This window comes from Oncorhynchus mykiss, chromosome 14 (assembly GCF_013265735.2).
Source record: "Oncorhynchus mykiss isolate Arlee chromosome 14, USDA_OmykA_1.1, whole genome shotgun sequence".
NCBI classification, from domain to species: Eukaryota; Metazoa; Chordata; class Actinopteri; order Salmoniformes; family Salmonidae; genus Oncorhynchus; species Oncorhynchus mykiss.
Genome location: NC_048578.1, coordinates 11,262,501 through 11,289,328, shown reverse-complemented (window position 1 = coordinate 11,289,328; position 26,828 = coordinate 11,262,501). Strand labels below are relative to the sequence as shown.

Sequence of the window (26,828 nt, the reverse complement as noted above, 5' to 3'; positions counted from 1 at the left end):
TGTGCTAAGTCACCAAGGACTCTGACTTTGTAGCAAGGGAGAATGTAGCCAGGTGGTAAAAGCACATAGCTGTATTCATTTATATCCACTAGATGGCACTGTCCCCTTAAGATAGCCATAAATAATGTGTGCAGGCGGTTATGGGATTGCCCAGTGTGTAAGAGTGAGAGCAAGAAATTACACTGGAGAGCTGATGAAATCCATTGTGGGTCCAACGTCACTTTAGATGGATAAAAATAAATAAATATTTGTCTTACTCTAGTACCGGAATATATCATATTTTGCATCATCTGCAGTGTATAAGACTTTGTTTGTAATATTTATACTAGATGGCCATGTTAGCCATTTGATACTTTCAGATTGACATGAGGATGTTAGCTTTTTGCTAGTTGAATACCAGTGCTCTCAGAACCACGATGTGGAGTTGATGATAACATTATTTGAAGCGTGAGTAATTATCAGAATGACATTCTATTTCGTGTAAAGCTTCAGGGTGTTTTACTTTGTTTCATTTTTGAATTGTAACCTATGTGGGGTTAGGATATTACGTGGGCAGTGTGTTTGTAAGTATTCATATTATTTTATGACAAAAAATATGTGTGGCGCAGTGGTATAAGGCACTGCATCTCAGTGCAAGAGCAGTCCCTGGTTCGATTCCAGACTGTATCACATCCAGCCGTGATTGGGAGTCCCAAAGTGTGGTGCACAATTGGCCCAGTGTTGTCCAGGTTTAGCTGGGGTAGGCGGTCATTGTAAATAATAAATTGTTCTTAAATGACTTGCCTAGTTAAATAAATAAATGCACAATGTCATTTTGTTTATGGACACCTTGTACTTGAAATTTGAAATTTTACAAAGTATTTGAAATTTTAGAAAGTCCATTCTAACTGTGAATGAACATTGTGGTCTCTGTATTTTCTTGTGTTTTTCTATAGAAAGCAGAGCCAATAACGCTTATGCATTTCACTTTGTACTTATTGTACTCAGATTGTTTTATGTACTTTACTAACAGATTTATTTCAATTGATTGTGATTCGGACTGAACTTTACTTTATGCTGACCCCAAACATTTGAACGGTAGTGTATACAAATACATGTAAATTAAAAAAAGGTCAAATAAAATGAAGTGCAGCTAGTTTGCAGTCTTTCCAGCTTCAGTTTGAAGTTATTGTGTTAGCTGTGTTGTTGGCTAGCTCCTCTGAAAACAGTGTCCTGGCCAGTGGTGGAAAAAGTAACCAATTGCCATACTTGAGTGAAAGTAAAAATACCTTAATAGAAAATGACTCAAGTAAAAGTGACAGTCACCCAGTAAAATGCTACTTGAGGAAAAGTCTAAAAGTATTTGATTTTAAATATACTTAAGTATCATAAGTAAATGTAATTTAAAAAAGACTTAAGTATCAAAAGTAAAAGTATAAATAATTTCTAAATCCTTATATTAGGCAAACCAGATGGCACAATATTCTTGTTTTTTTTATTTTATGGATAGTCAGGGGCACACACCAACACTCAGACATGACATACAAAGCATTTGTGTTTAGTGAGTCCACCAGGTCAGAGGCAGTAGGGATGACCAATGATGTTCTCTTGATAAGTGTGTGAATTGGGTCATTTTCCTGGCCTGCCATGGGATGCGGGTTGTCCTGGACGTGACACAGGGACACCGTGGCCACAACATCACATGCGATAACCTTTTACCTTCGCACAAGCTGGGACAGAAGCTCCTCAAGAGGAAGCTGACGATGGTAGGAACCGTATGAAATAATGAGCTAGAGCTCCCACCTCAGCTGTTGAATACACGGAACAGGCCTATCAATTCCACAAAGTTTATGTTCACGGCCGACATGTGCCTAGTGTCCTACGTGCCAAAGAAAGGCAAAAATGTGGTACTCATGAGTACACTGCATAGGGATGGGAGAATCTGTGGCCAGGAACATACAAAAACAGAAATCATAATGGATTACAATGCCACTAAGGAGGGGTGGACATTTTAGACAAGCTGGTGACTGGCTACAGCTGAAAAAGAAGAACCCTACGCTGGTCACTTGTGATATTCTTCAACATCTTGGACATCTCGGGCGTACACCACGTTTGTCATCTCGATGGCATTGAACCCAGATTGAAACAGAGGGAAGCTCCAGAGGAGACGGTTCTTTCTCGAGGAGCTGGGCAAGGCATGGGTAAGACCTCAAATCCAGAGGAAGCAACATATCCCAAGGTTCCCAGCTTTGGCAACCATCGTGAGGAGGATGGTGGTGCCCCAGCCGCCTGGCCCACAGAACCAACAACTCCAATACCGGAAGTAAGTGTGAGTGATGTTGTTGCATGTGTGTGTGTCTGACTCTCCTACCTTGGCCTGCTGTAACTATATATGTGAGTGAGATGTTAGTAAAAATCCTGAACTAAGTGTTTTCATCATTCTAGATTGCAGCCGGTAGCAACAAGAAGAAGCGCTGCGTTGTGTGTGGACCCAAGAAAGTCAGGAAGACACAGTACACATACATCAAGTGCAAGAAATACATTTGCAACACACACAGTAAAACTATGTCCCTCGTGGTGTGTAGACCGGCCTTAATTTATGATCAATGGGGCTCATTTATCATTTCCATATAATACTATATGTAAAACATCAGTTCAAAGCAATAAAGATCCATAGTGATAAACTTTGTTTCATTTATATTTGTTCAAGATAGACATGATTTATGTCTTGATTATAATTGTTTACAAAAATAATTTTGTTTACAAAAATATTTAAAAAATCCCCCAAAAACGAATTGCGCTTTTATTGATAAATGTGATCTAGCAGAGGTAAATGGCAAATATTAACCATGTATGCTGTCTATATTGCTTGTAATTAATATAAGTCAACATCTAAGTATCAGGTATTAAGTATTTTTGCGTCAATCGTTATGCCTGTATTGTTTTAAAACCACTATAATTGTGTGGGTCCATCAGACCCGCGAACATTGTGTGAATAACAAAAACATGAACACCACACAAAGGTTAAGTACTTCACTCCACTGGTCCTGATGAAAGAGCACATTTTCTATGCCCGGTGTAATCACGCCTCATTAGCTCATTGTTATTGATGCATCCAAATAAATGTCACTACAAAACAGCTTATGCAAATGAATCAAAATACGTTTTTTTTATGAAAATATGTCAATCATTACTTGAATATGTTGGTAACCCGTTGTATAAAAGTGATAATGCCCTCAAAGACAGTGTTTGGAGGATATATTGGCACGGTTTGAACAAGAAGTGCAAATGGTGTATAGCATGATCACTGGGAGCCTGCGTTGTGTAGTTTTCACTGAATGTCTTGTTTGTTTTGTCTTCCTGGTTCTGTGAGCTGGTAAACTACCGCCTCATTGATTTGGATTGCTTGTCATTTGCCATTTCAAGTGGAACTAAAAAGCAGAAAACTGGAGAGAGAGAATTTGCATTTGAAATTGTTTGAGATTTTTGAATAAAATCTGGGTATTGTCTGTGTGGATACTCACCCTACCTCCAAATAAATGTTGATGCACAAGCATAGTACTCATGCATTCAGAAAGTATTCAGACCCCTTCACTTTTTCCACATGTTGTTATGTTAGCCTTGTCCTAAAATGGATGACCTTGTTTATCCCCCTTACCAATCTACACACAATAAATTAACATAAGAATTCAGACCCTTTACTTTGTTGAAGTACCTTTGGCAGCAATTACAGCTTCGATTCTTCTTGGGTATGATGCCACAAGTTTGGCACACCTGTATATGAGGAGTTTCTCCCATTTTTTTCTGCAGATCCTCTCAAGCTCTGTCAGGTTGGATGGGGAGTGTCGCTGCATAACTATTTTCAGGTCTCTCCAGAGATGTTCAATTGGATTCAAGTCCTGGCTCTGGCTGGGCCACTCAAGGACAAAAGATCATCTAAAGCCAACTCATGGTGGCCAGCGACTGCTTTCAGATTTTGGACATCTAATGAGAGTTGGCTAAATCCTCAGATCGTTAAAATCATATGGGCCTGTAAAGAATAGGTACAATTATTTACCCACTTTCCCAGAACAGCCACACACCAGGAGGGTATGACTGACATACCAAAAATCTCACCCGGGTGTAGGACATGACCATAGGCTTCCTGATTGTCTGGGATGAGTCGTTTGGCACGCTTCAGTTCCCCAGAGTTGGTTTTACTTGTCTCGTTGAAAAGATCGGTGACCGGAATTCTTAACATGTACATTTCTGTTCTCCCCAAATAACAACAACCCCCCCATCCAGGAGGTAAAGTGAGGTAACCTTTGTCACTGCATACCCACATACATCCAAAAGGTGCTCTCATGCCTTCCTCTATCTTGGAAAGGTTTACACCTGTCACCTGTTGCTGTAAGCCTAACACACTAAAATCCCCTTTAGTATAGTTTCTCCTATCACTACACTCTTCTCTCAGTTGACCCATATATACACGACAAGCTCTAGTATCTCCCATGTCTTCCTTCCCATTATTACAAAGACACAGGGAAGGGGTTGACTTCGGACTTAGGGAGGTCAGTATGGGATTGATGCTCAAGCTCCCATTTCGTAACAATTCTATCCACGGGTGCCTGCTGGGATAATTACACCTTACAGAATGGGTAGTTCTTACCGTAAAGACTGACTCACCTCTCCCGAGGCGAGATCAAGGCCATAGAGGGATCTGCCTGCTTCCTTCTACCACATTAGGTAAGTTTGCTCCCTTCTTGTGACCACCCAAACATACGTGTACCATGTTCCCCGGCTAACCTCTCACTTCTTCTCCCAAAGAACAGTCCTGTGGTCTCCCTTCGCCTAGTAAGTTGTTTCTCATTACCTCTCTGCATAAAGTATTAAAAAAACACATTCCAACTCCATCCTTCTCATATGCTCAACCTGACTCCCAAACAGCTCAGTGGTTGATGTAGGCTTTCTAAACACTAAAACCTGGCTTCCTGGCCTCTTCGTCTGATTTCCAATTTTTCTCACCATTTGTATCCATTTGTTGTTTTCCTCAGATCCCCCAGGGGGTCCCGTGGCTGAGCCAACAAGGAGACCCATGGAAAGGATGATGGGGAAAACAAACCACCAGACCCGGTGTGGTCTTTGTTTCCTCGTTATAGAACCTGAGTGAGAGTGTAAAATGATGCCTCCTTCTTCTGCTCGTTGGCTAGAGCCTTCTTCTTCATCTTTCTTTCCGGCCTTTTGGTCTGGGCCCTCTGCTTCTGTCCTTTGGCTTGTACCTACGTCCTTCTTCAGATGTTCTCGGGGCCCTGCTTTCCCTCCCTCCAGTCACTCATCCATGGCTTCCACCCTGGGAGATGCTTGTAGTGGGAGAGCTGATGCCAGCCGGACCTCTCCGCCACTCGCAGGGCTGTCGGTGTCACCATAGTTACCTGGAACGGACCCATCCATCGTAGTTGGTTCCATTTACTTTTGTGGACTCTGAGTTTCACCCAGTCTCCAACATTTATGGGAAGCTTGTCAGGGTCTTCACCTGGGGGAACCTTGTTTGCTTTCCTGTAGGCAGAGTGGAGAGACCTGACAATAGAGGTTAGTTCTTTCATGTACTAAATGTGGTCACACTGTGCCTCAGTTATATCTATCTGTCGGTTAGTCATAGTTTAAAAACCTAGTGTGAGGGGCCTCCCGGGTGGCGCAGTGGTTAAGGGCGCTGTACTGCAGCGCCAGCTGTGCCATCAGAGTTCCTGGGTTCGCGCCCAGGCTCTGTCGTAACCGGCCGCGACCGGGAGGTCCGTGGGGCGACGCACAATTGGCCTAGCGTCGCCCGGGTTAGGGAGGGCTTGGTCGGTAGGGGCGTCCTTGTCTCATCGCGCACCAGCGACTCCTGTGGCGGGCTGGGCGCAGTGTGCGCTAACCAAGGTGGCTAGGTGCACGGTGTTTCCTCCGGCGCATTGGTGCGGCTGGCTTCCGGGTTGGATGCGTGCTGTGTTAAGAAGCAGTGCGGCTTGGTTGGGTTGTGAATCGGAGGACGCGAATCGGAGGACGCATTCAACCTTCGTCTCTCCCGAGCCCGTACGGGAGTTGTAGCGATGAGACAAGATAGTAGCTACTACAACAATTGGATACCACGAAATTGGGGAGAAAAAGGGGTAAAAAAATTCAAAAAAAAAATAAATAAAATAAAAATAAAAAAAAACCTAGTGTGTTCATGGGTCGTCCTGTTAACATCTCTGTACACCTTTGTTAAGGCTGCTGCACATCATGAGGACAAGGGGCAACCAACTCCCACCCAGCTCATTTTTGTGAAATGGCAGGCTTTGATCGTTTGATTAGACCTCTCTGTAATCCCGTTACTTTGCGGGTGATTGATGGACACAAACTTCTGGTCAACACCCATCATTTTGGCCACTTGGGCAATCACGTCTCCTGTGAAATGGGTGCCATTGTCTGCAGACAAAACCTCAAGTACACCGAACCTGTGTATGATTTCCATGACTAGCAATTTTGCAACTGTTCGCGAATCGCAGTTGGTGGTGGGAAATGCTTCCACATACCTGGTGAACCAGTCAATCACCAGGCAGTATCTCTTTCTTTCTTTTCGCTCTACCATGTCTATGAAATCCATAGCAAGGTGGACAAAAGGTCCTTTTGGAGTGGGGAACTTCTCTGGTTTCAGTGGAGTTCCCTTGGCTATGTCATATAATAAACATGTCGCGCAACGGTAGATGAACTGTTTTACGTGCTGCGTCAAATTCGGACAAGACCATTGGACCCGAATCTTCTCCACCATTTCCCCCCTTGACGAATGACTCACACCATGAGCCAATCGGCAAACAGCAGAGATCATGGTGGAGGGTATGCACGGTTGACCCATCAAACCATAATCCAGACTTAGGGCAAAGGGTGCACCCTTTGTCCCTCCAAACCTGATGATTAAGAACATCAGCCTGTTGCTGTTTCTCAAGGTCAGTAGTTTCAGATGAAAAAAACGACTGAAAGTAGAGTGCATGTGTGTGACAACGGGATGCTGCCAATTTGGCCACCTCATCAGCTAGGCTGTTACCAATGCAAGCATAATCACTCCTACATGTGTGTGCCTCAACCTTAACAATAGCCAATTTGTTAGGTTTTCGCGTTGCTTCAATCAACTGTTCAACATATGTCCTATTCTTAATAGGTGTTTCTGTAGGTAAACCCTCTCGCCTCCAAACCACACACCATGACAAACAAACCCCAATAGCATAAGCTGAGTCTGAATAAACAGTAAGTGCCTTTCCTGCCCCTAATTCACAAGCTGTTTTCAGAGCTAACAATTCCGCCTGTTGCACTGATAAATGTTCTGGTAGGGACTGTATCACCTTCCACAATCTACTACAGCAAATCCTATGTGTTTTTTTTTACCTGTACTCCGATCTACATTATGTATGCAGAACCATCAACGAACAGCACCATGTCAGAGTCATCCAGAGGTTCATCAAACAAGTCTGGTCTTGCCTTTGAGTGTTGTTCTATTAATCCAACACAGTTGTGCTCCTCCCCATCTTCAAGGGACGCCAACAGTTGTGCAGGGTTTACAACAGACATCTTTGGATTTCAACATTGGGTTGAGTAAGCAAGCATTCATAGCCTGCTAGCCTTGTACCTGACATACAGGAGTTTTTATTATTCAGTATCGTCATTACTGAATGTGACACAAATACTGTTACAGGGTGGCTTAGTAACAGGTTCTGTGCTCTATCAAGGCCAAATGCAGTCGCTGCCATTACTCTTTCACATGGATGGGAACCCCTTTCAACAGCATCAAGTCTGGTAGAATAGTAACCACAAGGCCTCATCCTCCCCTGGTTTTTCTGAGTTACCACAGCCGTTGCGAACCCGTTCTTTTCCCCTACGTATAGGAAAAATGGTTTAGAGTAGTCTGGTAAGCCAAGGGCAGGAGACATTCCCAAGGCCTGTTTCAAATCCTTGAATGCTTTCTCTTCTGTTTTTTCCCCAGTTTAGAACTCTGCTGTCACCACCTGCACATATCTCTCTGAGTGGTCTGGCGATGAGGGAGAAATCACAGATCCAATTTCTGCATTATCCTGCACATCCCAGGAAAGAAACCATCTCTTTCACTGATTTTGGTTTGGGGTTATTCAGGATAGCCTTAATCCTCGCAGGTGATAGATGCTTCTCCTAATATGAAAAGTTCAGTCCAATGAACAACACCTTCTCTTTCCAGAGCTGTAGTTTGTCCTTTGACACCTTGTGTCCCTTGTTACAGAGTTCAGTTAGTAGATACAGGGTGTCTTTCCTGCACTCGTCTTGGGAGGTGGAGCACACCAGTAGGTCATCCACATACTGTACAAGAGTGCACGTATGTGTGCCACCAGAGACTCTGGGTTCGCGCCCAGTGCTCCTATGAGGGAACTCAAGGTCTCTTAGGTCAGCTTGGAGCATCCTGTTGAAGATTGAAGGGCTGCAAGCATAACCTTGTGGGAGACGATTGTAAGAATACTGAGTTCCCCTGTAGGTAAATGATGACTGCTCTCCTCAGCTAGAGGCACAGAGAAAAAAGCACCACTCAGGTCAACAATGGATAAATGGGTTGACATAGCTGGAATGTTGGTGAGTATGGTCGAAGGGTCTGGAACAACTGCCATTTCTTGTTCCACTGCTGCATTTAGTGGTCTGAAATCTTGAACCATCCTGTATTTTCCTGACAGTTTCTTAACAGGGATGATGGGTGTGTTACAATCACTGTAACAAGGGCAAATCACGTCTCCTCCGGTCACGGTGGACGAGGAGGAGTAGTAGGAAGGATCGGAGGACCAATGCGCAGCATGGTAAGTGTCCATATAGTTTAATAAGAATAATGAACACTGAACAAAAAGATAAACGACAACATGAAATAACAAAACTGAAACAGTTCCGTGTGGAACTGACACGGAAAATAATCACCCACAACTCAAAGGTGAAACCAGGCTACCTAAGTATGGTTCTCAATCAGGGACAACGTTTGACAGCTGCCTCTGATTGAGAACCATACCAGGCCAAACACAGAAATCCCAAATTATAGAAAAAATAACATAGACAACCCACCCAACTCACGCCCTGACCATACTAAAACAAAGACAACAAAATAACTAAGGTCAGAACGTGACACCTCCAAATAGGTCGGTTATTGTTTCTCCAATTCCCTCCATTCCTTCAGGTCACATGGGGTATTGTTTCTGTCTCGGTCTGGCACATCCCTCTTTAAGTTTGATTATCACTGGTTCTGCTGACCTTATTCTGTCTAATTCATTCCCCCCGCTTGACCTTAGGGCAGAGTTGACCTCCTCCAGATCTCTTTCTCCCTCTGCAGTAAGAACCATGCTTCGAGGTGGGAATACACCTTAGGGTGCGGTTTCCTCATAGAAGATTATCTTCGGGGTCACAGGGCACATTTTCGATATCAATCTTCAGGTCTCCATCCATGTTGCTGTAGACGTTGCAGCAAGTTCTTTTGAAATCCTCCCTCTTCACCCACGTTCTGTCTTGGCTCATCATCCTCACCATAGGACCCAGGTATTTTGCTTGGTATCCAGGGTTTACACAAAGTATAACATGAGGGTCGAACTTATCACATCCCCTGAACCATGGCCATGCATGTCTGGAGACTTCCACCCCAGCTGGCCGCCCCTTCAGGGCCCGCGTAACAGTTCTGCATGATGACATACAGGTGAGGACCTTTCATGTAATCCATCCAGTCAACCCTGTAGTCTTCATCCTGTTACCCCCTGACATAGAACATAGTGCAATGTAGGACTTGATTGAAGGTTCTCTGGTTCAGTATGTCGTCATAGGGCATTAACCATTCTGATATGGTGTGGAGATTCAAAAGTTCCAACTGATAACACGTGTCTCTATGAGACCTTCCCACGATAGTAGTAAAGTCTTCCGTGTGGACTTGGTTCATCCTAACCGGGATGGTATTTCTTCCAGGAATCCATGGTATATCTGCAGTTAGCCTGTAGTAGGTTTACAGGGGTTTCAGGTGAGTTTAACATGGGGGATGTGATTCTACCCCCATCGCCAAAGTCCAGTGTCAGATCTTTTGTCCAGTACACATTGCTGGGCTGTCCCGGTGCCCCAATTACTGTGACGGATGATTTGCACAGGGAAGCCTGAACAACTTGTCCAGATTCCCCTAAACAGGAACAGTGAGCTCCAGTGTCTATTAGAAATGGGGAGTCATGTCCATTAACGTTGAGTGTAAGCATTGGCTCTTCTCTTCCATCATTGAATTCGTATCAAAACCAGACAGTGGTTACTTCTCTGTGTCTAGTTTCAGTCTGACTCAGACTTAACCTGCAATCACACTCTCGCAACAGCCAGGGCTTAACCACAAAGACTAATATAGATAGCTTGTGCAACATATAGTGGCAGAGATTTTAGACACATAGCAACAGTCTCTTATTATAAGGCCTGCAGCAAAACACATGAATATTAAGGTCCCCTTAATCAATAATGGGGAGGGTCTTTGGGACCCACCCCCTACATAACATAACGTAGAGCAGAAAGACGCCTGAGCGTAGTCCCCACTCCTGTTTTCAGGGGAAACGGAAGTTAGGTTGAAAATATTGTATCCCTGAAAACCAGAAACATCTGCTTTCTGCCAAAGCTGTTAAGGGTGACTGTGTTGTCACATGTTGTCCAGGAGCTCTTCTCCAATTAGCTGATTGGATTGGTCCAGGTGGATTGGTCCCCCAGCAGGCTGTTGGGTTATATGACCTCTGGAGTGGCAACACAGAGGCATATCATTTGTGTGATGGGACAAGGCCATTACGTGTGGGTGTCTGTGGGTGTCATCATTAAAATTGCCCACTGATGATTGTTTTTTGTAATTGAGGTTAAAATAACATACTAGGAATACTGGTTGCAAATACCACCAACTGTAGAAGTCATCCAAGTTTTGTTTCTCTCTCTCTCTCTCTCTCTCTCTCTTGGTTTTAAAGATTGAAGTTGAATATTCTGATCATTGTTGTACAAGAAACCAGTGATAATGTTTTTCCTAAGTATCCCCATTGTTTTCTTGTTCCATTGTCTTTACTAATCAGTGAGACCCTGACAGGTTGGCCTCATTAGAATATGCAGATTTTAGATCGTAAACTCACACAGGTGTTCAGGCAGTGATTTTGCCAATTATGAAATGGTGTGAATAATTGAAAGACTCATGATCCTCCACTCATCGCTTCTGTCATGATTATTTATGGCTGCCCAGCCATAAACCTCCCCGAGCCTCTTCTCTACTTACACAGCCCACCCCCTGAATAGAACAAAATAAAAATAGAACATAAAAAATAGAATAGATTGTATAATAGAATGACACTGCATGGCATCAATAGAATAAATAGAATAAAATAGTTTGTTAGGCAATAAAAAGGGATGGTTTGGCTTGACAGTAAGTCCATTAGTCGAAAGGGCAATATTTACGTGGATGTAAATAGATTGGCTGAAATTGATTGGCTTGACACATGAAATACAAACGACCATGAAATCCTATTTAGTTTGAAATTATGGCCAAACTCGAATATGTCCAGCCTACTACAGTAGCCCTACACCACTAACTTTATGCCCCCGTCGCCCTGCCTGAGCACTTCTTCTTCAGGACGCGTCTGTGAAAGTCATTTAACACACTGTCGCACAGTGAACTGACGAGCGCGAAGAGGAGGGATCTGTCATCTTCACGGTCTCAGGCAGCATGTGGACGGGCTCCTATCGTGCCACTGTCGAGAGAGAAATGGCGAGAGCCAGTGTCAAAATTCGAGAACATCTATCTTTGGATGCAGAGTAAGCTGATGTTTCACAGCTGTAAATAGTTTTGTAGTCTTGGTTCATTGTATTCAGTCTACAGGGCACGCGCTACACTTTGGCGGTGGTGACAGTTAATCTATTTGAGCTGGGTTCTCGGCCAGTGCAATCTAAGGAATTAATCGTTATACAGGACTATACACCTGCAATTTGTTCCCAGAACGGTGGTGAATGACTCCCGTTGGATGTAACGTTGAGCGGAGTGACGCGGGTCGGTTTGCGGGCAAATAGAGCGGTGGCGGACCAAACGCACAACGTCCAAATATTCTCCCTTCCCGTGTCCCTGTGCTCCACCCGACTCATAACGGAGATGTTGCTCCTCGGAATACTGCTCAACATCTTCATACGAGGTAAAATGAAGGAAGATATCCATGCTGTTACATACATTTTTGCCGTCAGTCATTCAAGCTACACGCTGGTCTACTCTGACCTTACAATTAGTTTTTTAGCATCTGGGTTTTATAGGCAATCATGACACATTTACTCATCTAATTTAAGTATTTGATGATTTCAATTCGTAATAAGGCTAATTACCCCCATAACACCATAACAACATTTTACATTATGGTTAAAATGCGCGTTTTCAGTGAGCTTTGGATGCAGGCATGGCTTCTAATATGCTCTGCAATGAATACATGTATTACACCTATTCATTGATCTTCTAGGCTACATAAACTGCTCTTAAATCATTTTATGACAACATTAATATTTAGTGAAAAGAGAGACTGTAGGAACCACTTGGAAACCACTTGAATGTAAACTTTGGATTCATTAAAATATTTTAGAAATTATTTCTAGTCTTGGGACAAAGGCTGATCGCTAAAACCACTCGTTTTTGATATTCTGAAATTGATATTCTGTGAGTTGGTGCCGCCCGATGCATAGGCTACACAAATAATTCCCCCGCGGATCGACCGTTTTATTTATTTGCCGTGTTAATGATTGTATTTTTGGTGTGCTGGAGTAAGCGACAGTCCCAGGGGTCGCATTGTATATCATCTGTGGGTTGTCTGTTTCTCCCTCGCCCGAGTGAGCGTGGTTTGATTTACGCAAACACCTTTCTGGCTTGCAGGTCTCTTTCTTAAAAAAAAAAAAATCTTAATATAAATTCAGCTCACCTCCAACCGCACATCAGAATAAATGGTAAAGTTGTTGTTCAATGAGGAAGCGCACTCAACCGATGCCTGTGTGCAAACAGCGGAATCGTGGTTGACGTCTTAACGGCGCACAGGTGCGTATGGCCGCCAGATATGCGTCCAGGTGTGTTTGAGTAGCCGCAGAGGCAGACACTGGGACCGGGCGCCGCACGGCGGGGTGCGCATTAAGTTTTGACAGCCCAGCGGGTCACACACACACACACACACAGGTGACAGGTGTCTCCATCAGAGGTGATTTTACTGCACAGCGGGAGGCTGGGGTTGAACAAGAGGGCTTTGGCAAAGGTCAACGGCAGATAAACAGCTAGCTGTAAACTCCTTTATAATTTCCTCATAGAAAAAGATTCAGTTAAGGGAAAGAAAATGGCATGCATGGGAAATGAAAAGGTATTGTAACGACCCTGGGTTTCTAAGCGCGGAAATCGACTGCTTTTGCGGCACAGTCAATAGCGCGCTGGACCTCGGGCTCGAAGGTCGAGGGTTCGAGACCTGCTCCCTGCTGTTTCATTACATTGGTGTCGGAAGTGATCGGACCTTGCATCCACGACAGTGCGTGTGCTTGGCCGGTGAGCGCGTTCCTGTAAAACGTAGAGCCACAAGCTAGCGCGAGGACGTGCTCTTTGAAAGGTGGGACCTGCTCCTTGTTATTTCATTTCAATATTCTCTGCCCGCTTCAAGTTGCACCGTAGGCCTTTACAGAAACTGCCGTTGACTCTTTCGATACTATAACATGAAAAACGGTTCGTTACTAGAATATCTGTTTCTTTAGGTTAACCTACTTCCGTCAAATGTGTCTCTTGTAGCCTACGGATTGAGATGACGAGCCTGTCTAGTAATTTGTCAGACTCTTCTCAAGGGGGCAGTAGTAAATTAGCCAGGCTGACGCAGCGCAAAACACTTTTGAGAAGCAAGCAAGAGAGAGAAAATGCCGACTGCATGGCTTCTTCTAACGAAAACATACTTCCACGCCCGCAGTTTATTGACAAAACTGGCTCCAGAAGCGAACTATGGGAATACTTTGCCAACAGAGCAGATGATGGGAATAATTTCCTTACAAAGCATACATTCTAAAAAGAAAAGGTTCCTGGAGTGTCCTTTAGGGGTTCTGCAAATTGAAACTGGGGGAACCCCTATAAATTCTTGGTAGAACCCTTTTTAAAGGGTTATTCAAACAACCCATTTTAATGAATCCTCAAAAACCTTTGCTGTTTATTTTTGAACTACTCCCCTCCCCTATTATTATTATTATTATTATTATTAATAATAATATGCATAACAATAACACAATATTTGTGGTAAATGTGAATGAAAAACACTGTTAATGCTTTTCATACACATGCCTTGTCCATAATGTAGAGGCCTATGGGAGGAGGATCTGCATGACCTACCAATACCAATTGACATGTCTTTGTATGCCTCCTCCTCTGTGTACCTGCAGACACAAAGTGAGCAGTTCAGTCATCTGCACCCAATCCAGCTATATATTCTTACCTCTTTTTGATTGAATGGTGTCCATTTTCCATTTTAGGAAGATTTGAACAATTATGAAAAGATAGATGGTATCATCATAAAACAATATTAATTTATATCATACAATTATCATACAAATTTACCTTAAATGTAGGATATCTTTACATTTTTGGGTTAAGTGCCTGCACCGGCTGTACTTTCAAATCCAAATGTTTCAGTTGGGCAGTTAGGAGGTTCCTTGATGAACCCCACCTCATTTGGGGATCTTGGAAGAGTCTTTTGGGGGCATTTTTCAGTGCCAAGACCCTAAGGTTCTTCAAAGAACTTTGAGGATCTTAGAATAACCCTTATTGAAACCCTCATTTTTAGAGTGCACCGAAACAACTATGCAAGGCAGGGCAGTGCAAGGGCGGTTTAGCCAAAATGACAAACTATTTTACACACAACATTTTAATTGTAATGTTATTCTACTAGCAACAGGAGGCTATTTTCAAATAATTTTTCAGTGACACTAACATGAACACACACTATGTACACAAGTATTTGGACACCCCTTCAAATGAGTGGATTTGGGTATTTTAGCCACACCGTTGCTGACAGGTGTATAAAATCGAGCATACAGCCATGCAATCTCCATAGACAAACATTGGCAGTAGAATGGCCTTACCGAAAAGCTCAGTGACTTTCAACGTGGCACTGTCATAGGATGCCAACTTACTAACAAGTCAGTTTGTCAAATTTCAACTGTACTTGAGCTTCCCTGGTCAACTGTAAGTACAATTTGTCTGTCCTCTGTTGCAGCACTTACTGCCAAATTCCAAACTGCCACAGGAAGCAATGTCAGAACAAGAACGGTTAGTCGGGAGCTTCATAAAATGGGTTTCCATGGAGAGCAGCCGCACACAAGCCTAAGATCACTATGCACAATGCCAAGCGTGTCGTAATTGGACTCTGGAGCAGTGGAAACGCATTCTCTGGAGCGATGAATCCCGCTTCACCATCTGGTAGTCCAATGGACGAATCTGGGTTTGGCGGATGCCAGGAGAATGCTACCTGCCCCAGTGCATAGTGCCAACTGTGAAGTTTGGTGGAGGAGAAATAATGGTCTGGAGATGTTTTTCATGGTTTGGGCTAGGCCTCTTAGTTCCAGTGAAGGGAAATCATAAGGCTCCAGTATACATTGACATTCTAGACGATTTTGTGCTTCCAACTTTGTGGTAACAGTTTGGGGAAGGTCGTTTTCTGTGCACAAAGCGAGGTTCATACATAAATTATTTGTCGAGATTGGTGTGGAAGAACTTGACTGGCCTGCACAGTGGTTTGACCTCAACCCCCCATCGAACACCTTTGGGATGAATTGGAACGTCGACTGCGATAGCCCTATTTTGTAAAAGACCAAGGACATGTTATGGCAAGAACAGCAAAGAGAAATTACAGTCCATCATTTCTTTGAGACATGGTCAGTAAATCCAGAACATTTCAAGAAATTTGTGTGCAGTCTAAAAACCATCAAGCGCTATGATGAAACTGGCTCTCATGATGACTGCCACAGGAAAGGAAGACCCAGGGTTATCTCTGCTGCAGAGGATAATTTAGAGTTACCAGCCTCAGAAATTTCAGCCCAAATAAATGCTTTACAGTGTTCAAGTAACAGTCACATCTGAACATCAACTGTTCAGAGGAGACTGTGTGAATCAGGCTTTCATTGTAGAATTGCTGCATACAAACCACTACTAAAGGGCACCAATAATAAGTAGAGACTTGTTTGGGCCAGGAAACACGAGTGTAAGGGCTATTTGACCAAGAAGGAGAGTGATGGAGTGCTGCATCAGATGACCTGGCATCCACAATTACCCAACCTCAACAGAATTGAGATGGTTTGGGATGAGTTGGACCGCAGAGTGAAGGAAAAGCAGCCAACAAGTGCTCAGCACATGTGGGAACTCCTTCAAGACTGTTGGAAAAGCATTCCAGTTGAAGCTGGTGTGCAAAGTTGTCATCAAGGTAAAGGATGGCTACTTAAATATTTGTTTAATACTTTTTTGTTTACTACATGATTCCACATGTGTAATTTCATAGTGTTGATGTCTTCACTATTATTCTACAATGTAGAAAATAGTAAAAAATCAAGAAAAACCCTTGTAAGAGTAAGTGTGTCCAAACATTTGACTGGTGCTGTAGACTGCATTTGAATTACTGATAGTGTCATTTGTGTTGTTAACTGGATTCATTCTGACATTCCTGATTTCTTGTTTCTAGTTTTTGATTATTTATTTTGTTGTGTACTTGTTTTAGGAGCTGGCAGCACAAGCATTTCGCTGCACCCGCTTTAACATCTGCTAAACTGTGTACGTGACCAATTAACTTTGATTTGATGATAGGATTGATAGCACATAGGATTTGTTTGGAATACGGATTGTGTGTGCATATGGGGACAGGGCAAGCCAAGAAGGTGTGTATGTGTATGTATGTGTGTGTGTGTGTGTGTGTGTGTGTGTGTGTGTGACCGTCTAGTGGTTGTGTGCCTCCATGGGGTAGCTTGGGGTCTTATGTGTGTTTTTGTTGATAACTATGATTTGGAACTCTAACACAGGAGTAACAGATGGTGTGTTGGGCTTTTGCCTCCTTGGCTGGGAGATTCACCCTGTTTGTGTGTGTGTGTGGCTGTGTGTGTGTGTCTTCACTGAAACTCTTTAATTTGCCCATTCTGCTGTACACAAAGGGACTCCATGACATCATACCTCACTGCTCCCTCATATGAACTTTGGGATCGCACTCCATTGCACTGCATCCATAACCACTGATCTTGAGACAGCTCTCCCAATCCATGACCTATCCCTAACCATTAATGAACGACACATCAGAACTGGCCCAGGATCAGTTACATGTAAAATGGTAACACTTAAACCCTACAGGTGTAATGCTTTATAGCCTGCTGTTAAAATGGGTTTTACCATTTATAATGTCTTACGAACCACATACATACGGGTCCCCTCAACTTCTTTCAAACGGTGATAAGGTCAATGTGACGTCATGTGATTGTGAGTGATTCCCCTGGTATGTGTATGGCAACGTGTGACTAGTTCAGGGGAAAGTCTGAGTTTCCTGCTTTTTATGTGACATGGGTAATTTGTCTTCTTCCTCTACCTGTAGTTGGTGCTCTAGTGTTTAAAGCGACAATCTGCAGTAGAAACAGTAACAAAGCGGCTTCCCATCGCTGGTTTGGTGAAACGCTGAGGGATGGAGAAATGTAATCACTCTCAAATACATATACAGAGCTATGGATGCAAGGATTGACCATCCATGATATCCAAATGATAGTTTTAACCATGTTTTAAGGCAATATAGTGTTTGTTTACATTTTCTTTGTTTACAGACATTGGAGTAAAACAAGCTTATATTTTGGGGTTTTGACAGTTGAACTAAGCTTATGAAGCCTTTATAAAAGTTATATTCTTGAAGAATCGATGGGTACATATCATTCATTTATGAGTCGAGAAATGGATGTAGCAACTGCTGATTGCCCCTTTAAGTGTTCTTACGACCCCGCCATACTTTATTTATTCCATTTACGTTCTCCCATTGATCTACATTGTACCCAGAGTCTCGGGTAGTCTGTTTCCTGAAACTCAACACATTCGATTTAAATATGTTGCTCTGTTGAATATGAAGCTCCTTTTGCTCAACCACTTCAGCCATCGGGTGCAGGGTTTCCTAACTGACTATTTCAATCCGCTGTGTAGTGCTCGGGCGAAAAAACAGAACTCGTACCCAGGTGGGGCCCCAGGACCGAGTTTGGGATACCCTGATCTAGTGTGTGGCAAGGTGTGTGTGTGTGTGTCACAGACAGATTGCTGTACCCCCCTCCTGTGGATGTGTGGTATTGTGTTTTTGTAATAATGATCGACTCCGTGCCCACAGTCCCCCTCACAGCAGGAGTCAGACATAAAAGGGTTCCTCTCTGGTTGTGTGCGCGTGTTTTTCAGCACATGCTGATTGCGGCTCACACTGTGAGTGTGTCCTAGCCAGCAAGGTTCTGATTGGTGTGTGTCGCCAAAAGGTGTTTGTCTCTGTCTGCTTTCTCTCTCTCTCTCCTGTGAGTTTTTAAATGACTGTAATCGGAAAACGTTAGTGTGTCTGTAGGTTTGTGCGTAAACCATTGAATTTTACCAAGGGAGAATTTTGTATTGGTTTACAAATAACAGTCAAAAGCAGCCGAAAATATCACACAGAACATTTCTGGGGTAAAATAGGAGGTATTTCCCAAATATGAAACCTCACACTGTAAACTTTGGCTTTTGATTCACTCGACGACAATGCCTTCTCGTCCATGCAAATGAGATACTGTAGAGAAACACTCATACATCCAGTATTGGATTTTCATATTTAACGTCAGTGCATTCAGCCCAAATACAAATCAATGGGTTCACAGTGGGTTCTCCCTGTCCACCATATTGAGTGGACCATTTAGAAATGTTTGGAACAGCTACTCATCCCAATACGATGGCTGACCATTCTCCTCCTCCCCTCTGTCTCCTCCGCCCTCTTTTCTGTAGGTGTGGTCCCCTCCTTGTCGCCCCTCCCCCTTGGCTTTGTAGACTGTGTGGAGGCAGAGAGGGGGTGTAAGGAAGACCCCCGGTGTAAGGAGCTGTACATGACCCTGGAGTACTGTGCATCCGAGGAGGCGTTGGCTCCGCTGGGGAACAAGGCCAGCATAGAGTGCCTGGAGGCCCTGAGCGGCCTGCACTACCTCCCTCTGTTGGCCTGCAAGTGTCAGCGCGGCGCACGCAGAGAGGAGCACTGCCTCAAAGTCTACTGGAGCATCAGGATCCTGCAGGGTGAGTGTGTGTCCACGCGTGTGTGTGTGTGTGTGTATGTATGAGTTTATAAAAAACGTGGTAGGTGTAGACGCGCGTGTGTGTCACAAAGTGTGTATGTTTGATTACTAGCTTGCAGAGGGAAGGGGGCAGTTTACATTTTTTAGTACCATTGGTTCTTGACCCACCATTTGGCCAATACTACGTTAGACCCCTGGCCATCCTCTGTGACACATCCCTATAGCCACCGTGTTTTGCCACTGATGCTACAGTCACTGCATGGCCACGCATCTGACTATCAGGTGTGTGTCCCAAATGGCACCCTATTCCCTATATAATGGGCACACTATTCCCCATAGGTCCTGGTCAAAAGTAGTGCACTAATATATATATATATGGAATTGGGTACCATTTGGGACTCACAATCAGTGAGAGTTAATGACAGCTAATGGAGCTATCCCCCATGCTCCGTTAGTCACCATGCATACGATAATTACACAGCACTCTTCTCTAACACAGAACAGAGTTTTCTCCCCTACTGTGTCATTAAGGAAAACAGTACACAGGGATTTACATGAAGAGATTAGTAGATTTATATACTGAACAAAAATATAAACGCAACATGCAACAATGATTCAATGATTTTACTGAGTTACAGTTCATGTAAAGAAATCAGTCAATTGAAATAAATAAATTATGCCCTAATCTACAGTTGTCACATGACTGTGCAGGGGCGCATCCTTGGGTGGGCCTGGGAGGGCGTAGGCCAACCCACTGTGGAGCCAGGCCCAGCCAATCAGAATTAGTTTTTCCCCACTTAAGGGCTTTATTACAGACAGAAATACTCCTCAGTTTCATCAGCTGTCCGGGCGGCTGGTCTCAGATGATCCCGCAGTTGAAGAAGCCAGATGTGGAGGTCCTGGGCTGGCGTGGTTAGATGTGGTCTGAGGTTGTGAGGCCGGTTGGAAGTTCTGCCAAATATTCTAAAATGACATTGGAGGCGGCTTATGGTAGAAAAATCTACATTAAATTCTCTGGCAACAGCTCTGGTGGACATTCCTGCAGTCAGCTTGCCAATTGCACACTCACTTAAAGCTTGAGACATCTGTGGCATTGTGTTGTGTGACAAAACTGCACATTTTAGAGTGGCTTTCGTAGTCCCCAGCACAAGGTGCACCTGTGTAATCATGCTGTTTAATGTTTCTTGATATGCCACACCTGTCAGGTGAATGGATTATCTTGGCAGAGGAGAAATGCTCACTGACAGGGATGTAAACAAATTTGTGCACAGAATTTGAAAGAAATAAGCTTTTTGTGCTTATGGAACTTTTCTGGGAACTTTTATTTCAGCTCATTAGCATCCACACACAACTTAGTCTTTAGTCTCAGTACACTTCAACTCTACTCTAGTGTGGTCTTAAAAGCAACTTCAGCAGTGTATTTCTTTAATTTAGCTAATTATAGGCATGTTCCAGATCTGAACTAATTACATGGTGTGAGTACAATCTAACTACACTGAACAAAAATATAAACACAACATGTAAAGTGTTGGTCCCAGTGTTGGTCCCACATGGGACCAACACTTTACATGTTGTGTTTATATTTTTGTTCAGTGTAGCCATCTTTATAGGGTCGGATGACAGGTCACCTGATGGGTCAACTGACCAGGAGGCAATCTTGGCCATCTAGTGTATTCACGTTGAAGAATTCATGAACAGCCGCCCCCGCAGTAGCGCAGCTAATTAATTATTCCCATCAGACTCGAGTCATCTGTAGCACTTCCTGGGGCTTGCTGCAAGGCCATGTTCTGGCTGAGCTGTTGTGGTTGACTGTTGCAGCTCGGGTAGGCAGTAGTTGACCACGGTTACTGGTTGGCAAAGAAAGTGACCATCTTGGCTGCCCAGTCGACTCCCGAACTCGTGCTTCTTGGGGCATGAACGGCTCCGGCCGCCCCATGAGAAGATCTTTGATGGCTGGAGTAAATGCCTATTGGCTCCTTTTCTTGGGGCCATGTTTGGGTAGGTAGAGCTGGATACAGGTCAGGTATTAGCAGAGGGTAGATTGCCTGAGCCGAGTCCAGAGCAGTTAAGGTCTGAAAGATACTGGGAGCTCCTAGGAACTGGGATTGGGCCAGTTGATCTAGACCTGGAAAGAGCTGAGGGCAAACTAGCTGAGCTGCTAGCCTGTATACTGAACTCAAGGGTTGTGGTAGCATTCAAAGCTGGTCTGCAGTTACATCTCCTTCTGGGGATGACTGGTTGGAGCTGCTTGAATAGGCTTGTACTTGACTTGCAGAGAGAGCTGCCCTAGACTTTAGTTGGTCTGCTGCTGCCTTAAGGGAACCTGGGGCAGAGGTTCTCAATTGTTGAGATTGAAGCTCGCCTTCGTCGCTTGTGTTGAGGGGCTCAGCTTCCGTGCTAAGCTCGGAGTCTCTTGGTGGTTTCAGACATTGCACTGAGGCTTGAGGGGTCACCTTGGTTTCCGAGTTTGTAATGTACTTTCTCTTGGAAAGCCTGTGGCAGTTCTTGTCCGTCCCTTTCTCCCTGGGTAGCAATATAAGTACAGTCAGACTGAGAGGGGGGTGGGTTCTGGACTTGGCACAGAGGTTCGCCTGCACTAGTGACTAGTTGTGTCCTCTCTGTGCTGCCTAGGTTCTATATAATTGTAAAAATAAATAAATAGTATACTTCAAAGGGTCTTGAAATTCAAAATCAAAGAACTAAATGATCCTTGGTATGGCCTTCTTAAAACAATTCCATATCGCTTACACAGGACTTTAATGGTTAACAACAATTACCAAAATCCAAATCTTCGCGTGGCACTTTTTTCCGGCTCAGAGTGGAAAAGTTGAAGTGAGAGGTTTCATTCGCCAAAATCAGTCCAAAAATAAGCCCAATGCGTTTCTATGGGCTTGTTTTGGACCTAAACGTTACGCCTGCTTTCCTGCCTTTGGGACAATGACTCCCATTGTTAAGGGAGAGAAATGAGCATCTCGTCATTATATACAGATCTCTGGAAGGATATACTTTTATGCCTGCCACGTTAGGTTAGATACACAGACCACATGAGAGAGGGATATACACAACAATGAGAGGGACAGAGACCTTTTGTGAAAGTAAACCTCACCTACTTTGAAGAAGTAGTAAAATGATCGTCAGACAGCTCTGCAGCATACTTAGGCAGGCTAGCTAAATAGGATGACTAAAGACAGTACAGTATGGGGAACACAGACATCTTTATAGGGTCAGGTGACCGGTCCCCTGATGGCTCATCTGACCCTCATGAATGGTAAATGTACCCATGATGGAATTTAGACTAGGTGTTATTATGATGTTGGTAGCAGGTGTGTGTTGTTTTAATGAGATGTTGGCTGAGTGCTTTGAGTCTCTGTTATGATGTGATGCTTCCGTTTTGTGTTTGATTATGTTGTGATTCTGTCTCCTGTGGTGTTGGGAGATTATGATGCGTTTCGGTCTACTGTCATGTTCTTTTCAGATTATGTGGTGATCTCTCCTGCATTTGTTATGTTTAGGTTGCGATGTGATATCATGATGTTATTTTGTAATATGACGCTGCCTCCCATGTTGTTATTATTATTAGGTTGTAATGTGATGTTCTCCTCTGTGACCATGAAGGTTATGATGACTTTGAGGGGTCTCCCTATGAGGACTCGCCAGTGGAGTCTTCTCGAATGGCCTCCTTAGTGGCAGCAGGTAGCCTGCAGCACAATCATTTATTACCCTCAGACACTCCTGATCAATACACTCCTAAACCCTATAACCAATCAATCCACTCATCTCTACTGCACTCAAGTGACCAGATTTTCACTTTCTCTCCCCTTTCTTTCTCTCTCTGTCGCTCCCCTCTTCCTCTCTCTCTCTCTCTCTCCCCCCCCTTCTCTCTCTCTCTCCTTCCCCATACCGGTCTCTATATCTATCCACCTCTATCTTTCCTCATCCCCCTCTCTCTCAGCCTCCTCTCTTCTTCTAGATGGACAGAACGTATGTCTGAAGGCAGCCCAGGACTGTGGTCTGTATGAGAAATGTGGTTCCCTGAGGTCTGAGTACGTCCTGGCCTGCACCAAGCATGCCCCAGGCTCGGACCACTGCAACAGGCAGAAGTGCCACCGGGCGCTGCGGCGCTTCCTGGAGCGCGTTCCGGAGGAGTACAGCCTGGGGTTGCTGTTCTGCCCCTGTACTGACAAACTGTGTGGGGAGAGACGCAGGAAGACCATTGTCCCTTCCTGTTCCTACCAGGAGAGAGACTGGATACAGCCCAACTGTCTGCTTCTGCAGAGCTTCTGCAGGAGGGACCATCTCTGCAGGTCAGACAAACACTATATGTACACACACAAAACACAAACCTTTTTGTTCCTAGAAGCACTCTCATTTGTGTGTGTGTGTGTGTGTCTGTGTCTGTGTGTCTGTGTGTGTGTGTGATTCAGGTCCAGACTGGCTGATTTCCAGTATAACTGCCAGCCCTCTGGGAAGTTCCCTTCTGGCTGTATCAGAGAGACTGGAGCTGTGTGCCTCAAATCCTACGCCGGACTGATCGGTAAGAGAGCGAGTGAGAGAGGGAGGGGTGAAAGAAGTCAGTCTGGTTACACGAGGCTTGAGGAGAAAGGGGGATGCAGCTAAATATGAAGGATGGAGAGGGGTGAGATGAGGGAGGAGAGAGACTAAAAGAAAATAGAGAGTGATAAAGATGACAGAGTGTGTTAGCGGATCGTGTCAGGGCTGTGTCAGTGGGCCAGCCTTAGGAACTTTTGCAGTAGGAGTTGACTTCGGTAACCTTTGACCCCCTCCTCCAGGCACCATCATGACCCCCAACTACGTCAGCAACAGCACTGTGGATGTGGACTTGTGGTGCAACTGCGAGGGCAGTGGCAACCAATGGCAGGACTGCCTGAGGATTCAGCACATGTTCACCAACAACGCCTGTCTGGGTTAGTCTGTTCGTCACCCATATGAGTATGTACAGTTGAGGTCGGAAGTTTACATACACTTAGGTTGGAGTCATTAAAACTATTTTTTCAACCACTATAGTTTTGGTATCTTCTTCGTGCATGACACAAATCATTTTTTCCAACAATTGTTTACAGACAGATTATTTCACTTATAATTCACTGTATCACAATTCCAGTGGGTCAGAAGTTTTACATACAATAAGTTGACTGTGCCTTTAAACAGCTTGGAAAATTCCAGAAAATTATTTAATGGCTTTATGAGCTTCTGATAGGCAAATTGACATAATTTGAGTCAATTGGAGGTGTACCTGTGGATGTATTTCAAGGCCAACCGTCAAACTCAGTGTCTCGTTGCTTGACATCATGGGAAAATCAATAGAAATCAGCCAAGACCTCAGAAAAGAAAATTGTAGACCTCCACAAGTCTGGTTGTTCAAGTCATCCTTGTTCATCTGTACAAACAATAGTACGCAAGTATAAACACCATGGGTCCACGCAGCCGTCATACTGCTCAGAGATGAACGTACTTTGGTGTGAAAAGTTCAAATCAATCCCAGAACAACAGCAAAGGACCTTGTGAAGATGCTGGAGGAAACAGGTACAAAAGTATCGATATCCACAGTAAAACGAGTCTTATATCGACATAACCTGAAAGGCCGCTCAGCAAGGAAGAAGCCACCGCTCCAAAACCACCATTAAAAAGCCAGACTACGGTTTGCAACTGCACATGGAGACAAAGATCGTACTTTTTGGAGAAATGTACTCTGGTGAAACCAAAATAGAACTGTTTGGCCATAATGACCATGATTATGGTTGGAGGAAAAAGGGGAAGGCTTGCAAGCCGAAGAACACCTTCCCAACCTTGAAGCACTGGGGTGGCAGCATCATGTTGTGGTGGTGCTTTGCTGCAGGAGGGACTGGTGCACTTCACAAAATAGATGGCATCATGAGGAAAGACAATTATGTGGATATATTGAAGCAACATCTCAAGACATCAGTCAGGAAGTTAAAGCTTGGTTGCAAATGGGTCTTCCAAATGGACAATGACCCCAAGCATACTTCCAGAGTTGTGGCAAAATGGCTTAAGGACAACAAAGTCAAGGTATTGGAGTGGCTATCACAAAGCCCTGACCTCAATCCTATCAAAAATATGTGGGCAGAATTGAAAAAGCGTGCGCGAGCAAGGAGGCCTACAAACCTGACTCAGTTACACCAGCTGTGTCAGGAGGAATGGGCCAAAATTCACCCAATTTATTGTGGGAAGCTTGTGGAAGGCTACCTGAAACGTTTGACCCAAGTTAAACAATTTAAAGGCAATGCTACCAAATACTAATTGAGTGTATGTAAACTTCTGACCCACTGGAAATGTGATGAAATAAATAAAAGCTGAAATAAATCATTCTCTCTACAATTATTCTGACATTTCACATTCTTAAAATAAAGTGGTGATCCTAACTGACCTAAAACAGGGATTTTTTTCTAGGATTAAATGTCAGGAATTGTGAAAAACTGAGTTTAAATGTATTTGGCTAAGGTGTATGTAAACTTCCGACTTCGACTGTATGTCAATCAAGCAATTGTCAGACCAATCAATCAATGCACTTTGCATGAGGCAAACAATCAATTTACTGCTTGACACTGCAATCCATCAATCTGTCAAATAGTTAAACACTCAGACACACACTCGCTCTCATGCACGGATGTGAATACACACACACACACACATTATGTAATGTAATGTGTCTATCTGTCTGTCTCATAGAGAACTCCATCGGTACCATGGGTAGCTCCTCCCCTCGGCCAGTGGAGAGCACTTTTCCCCCGCCCTCTCGCCCCTCCCCCTTGGACCAGCAGAATGAGCTCAGCAACAACGCCCAGGATGAGCTCAGCAACAACGCTGTGAGGACTACTACTCAACATTACCCAATACTACCTAACATTACTCAGCATTTCCCAATACAACCAATCATTACTCAGCATTACCCAATACTACCTATCATTACTCAACATTGTCCAGTACTAACTGACATTACTCAACATTACTCAATAGTACCTATCATTACTCAACATTACTCAATAGTACCTATCATTACTCAACATTACCCAATAGTACCTATCATTACTCAACATTCCCCAATACTACCTATCATTACTCAACATTCCCCAATACTACCTATCATTACTCAACATTACCCAGTACTAACTGACGTTTCTCAACTTTACCCAATACTAACTGACATTACTCAACATTACCCAATACTACCTAACATTACTCAGCATTACCAAAAATGACTTAACATTACCCAATATTATCCAATACTACCTAACATTACTCAATACTACTTATCATTACTCATTACTAAATGCAGCAGACACATTTCAGTTGAATACGTTCAGTTGTACAACTGACTAGGTGTTTCCCTTTCCCTGAACACTAACCATCAAGTACTGAATATGTCGATCTAGTACAGACCTCTAGCACTCTGACCATTGACCAAAGGTGAAGTGACCACAGGCTGGGCTCTGAAGTGTGACCAAATATTTTCCTGTTTGACCTGGGTTTTTATTTTGGGAGCAACAGTGCAACTAAACAGTGCCAGTTGTGTCAAGTTGGCTGGATGT

General features: G+C 43.8%; 1 protein-coding gene and 1 long non-coding RNA gene across 3 annotated transcripts in view; one reads left to right on the top strand and one right to left on the bottom strand.

Annotated features, from left to right (window-relative positions):
• Positions 1-10,914: 10,914 nt before the first annotated feature.
• LOC118938694 lies at positions 10,915-13,011 on the bottom strand. The gene is made up of 2 exons (XR_005035926.1): positions 12,915-13,011; positions 10,915-11,711 (listed from the first exon to the last, which is right to left on the bottom strand). It is a non-coding gene; the product is annotated as an uncharacterized LOC118938694 (long non-coding RNA).
• LOC110488795 (GDNF family receptor alpha-4) overlaps positions 11,642-26,828 on the top strand; it is a 38,430-nt gene continuing 23,243 nt past the window's right edge. Inside the window, exons 1-7 of one of the 2 annotated variants that reach the window (XM_021561186.2) lie at positions 11,643-12,146; positions 18,980-19,261; positions 22,876-22,953; positions 23,213-23,564; positions 23,685-23,794; positions 24,051-24,185; positions 25,969-26,105. In XM_021561186.2, coding sequence (XP_021416861.2) covers positions 12,107-12,146; positions 18,980-19,261; positions 22,876-22,953; positions 23,213-23,564; positions 23,685-23,794; positions 24,051-24,185; positions 25,969-26,105 — 1,134 coding nt within the window. In that variant the 5' untranslated portion in view covers positions 11,643-12,106. Of the gene's footprint in view, positions 12,147-18,979; positions 19,262-22,875; positions 22,954-23,212; positions 23,565-23,684; positions 23,795-24,050; positions 24,186-25,968; positions 26,106-26,828 lie in introns of both variants that reach the window. The other variant, XM_036942945.1, reaches the window with a different exon arrangement.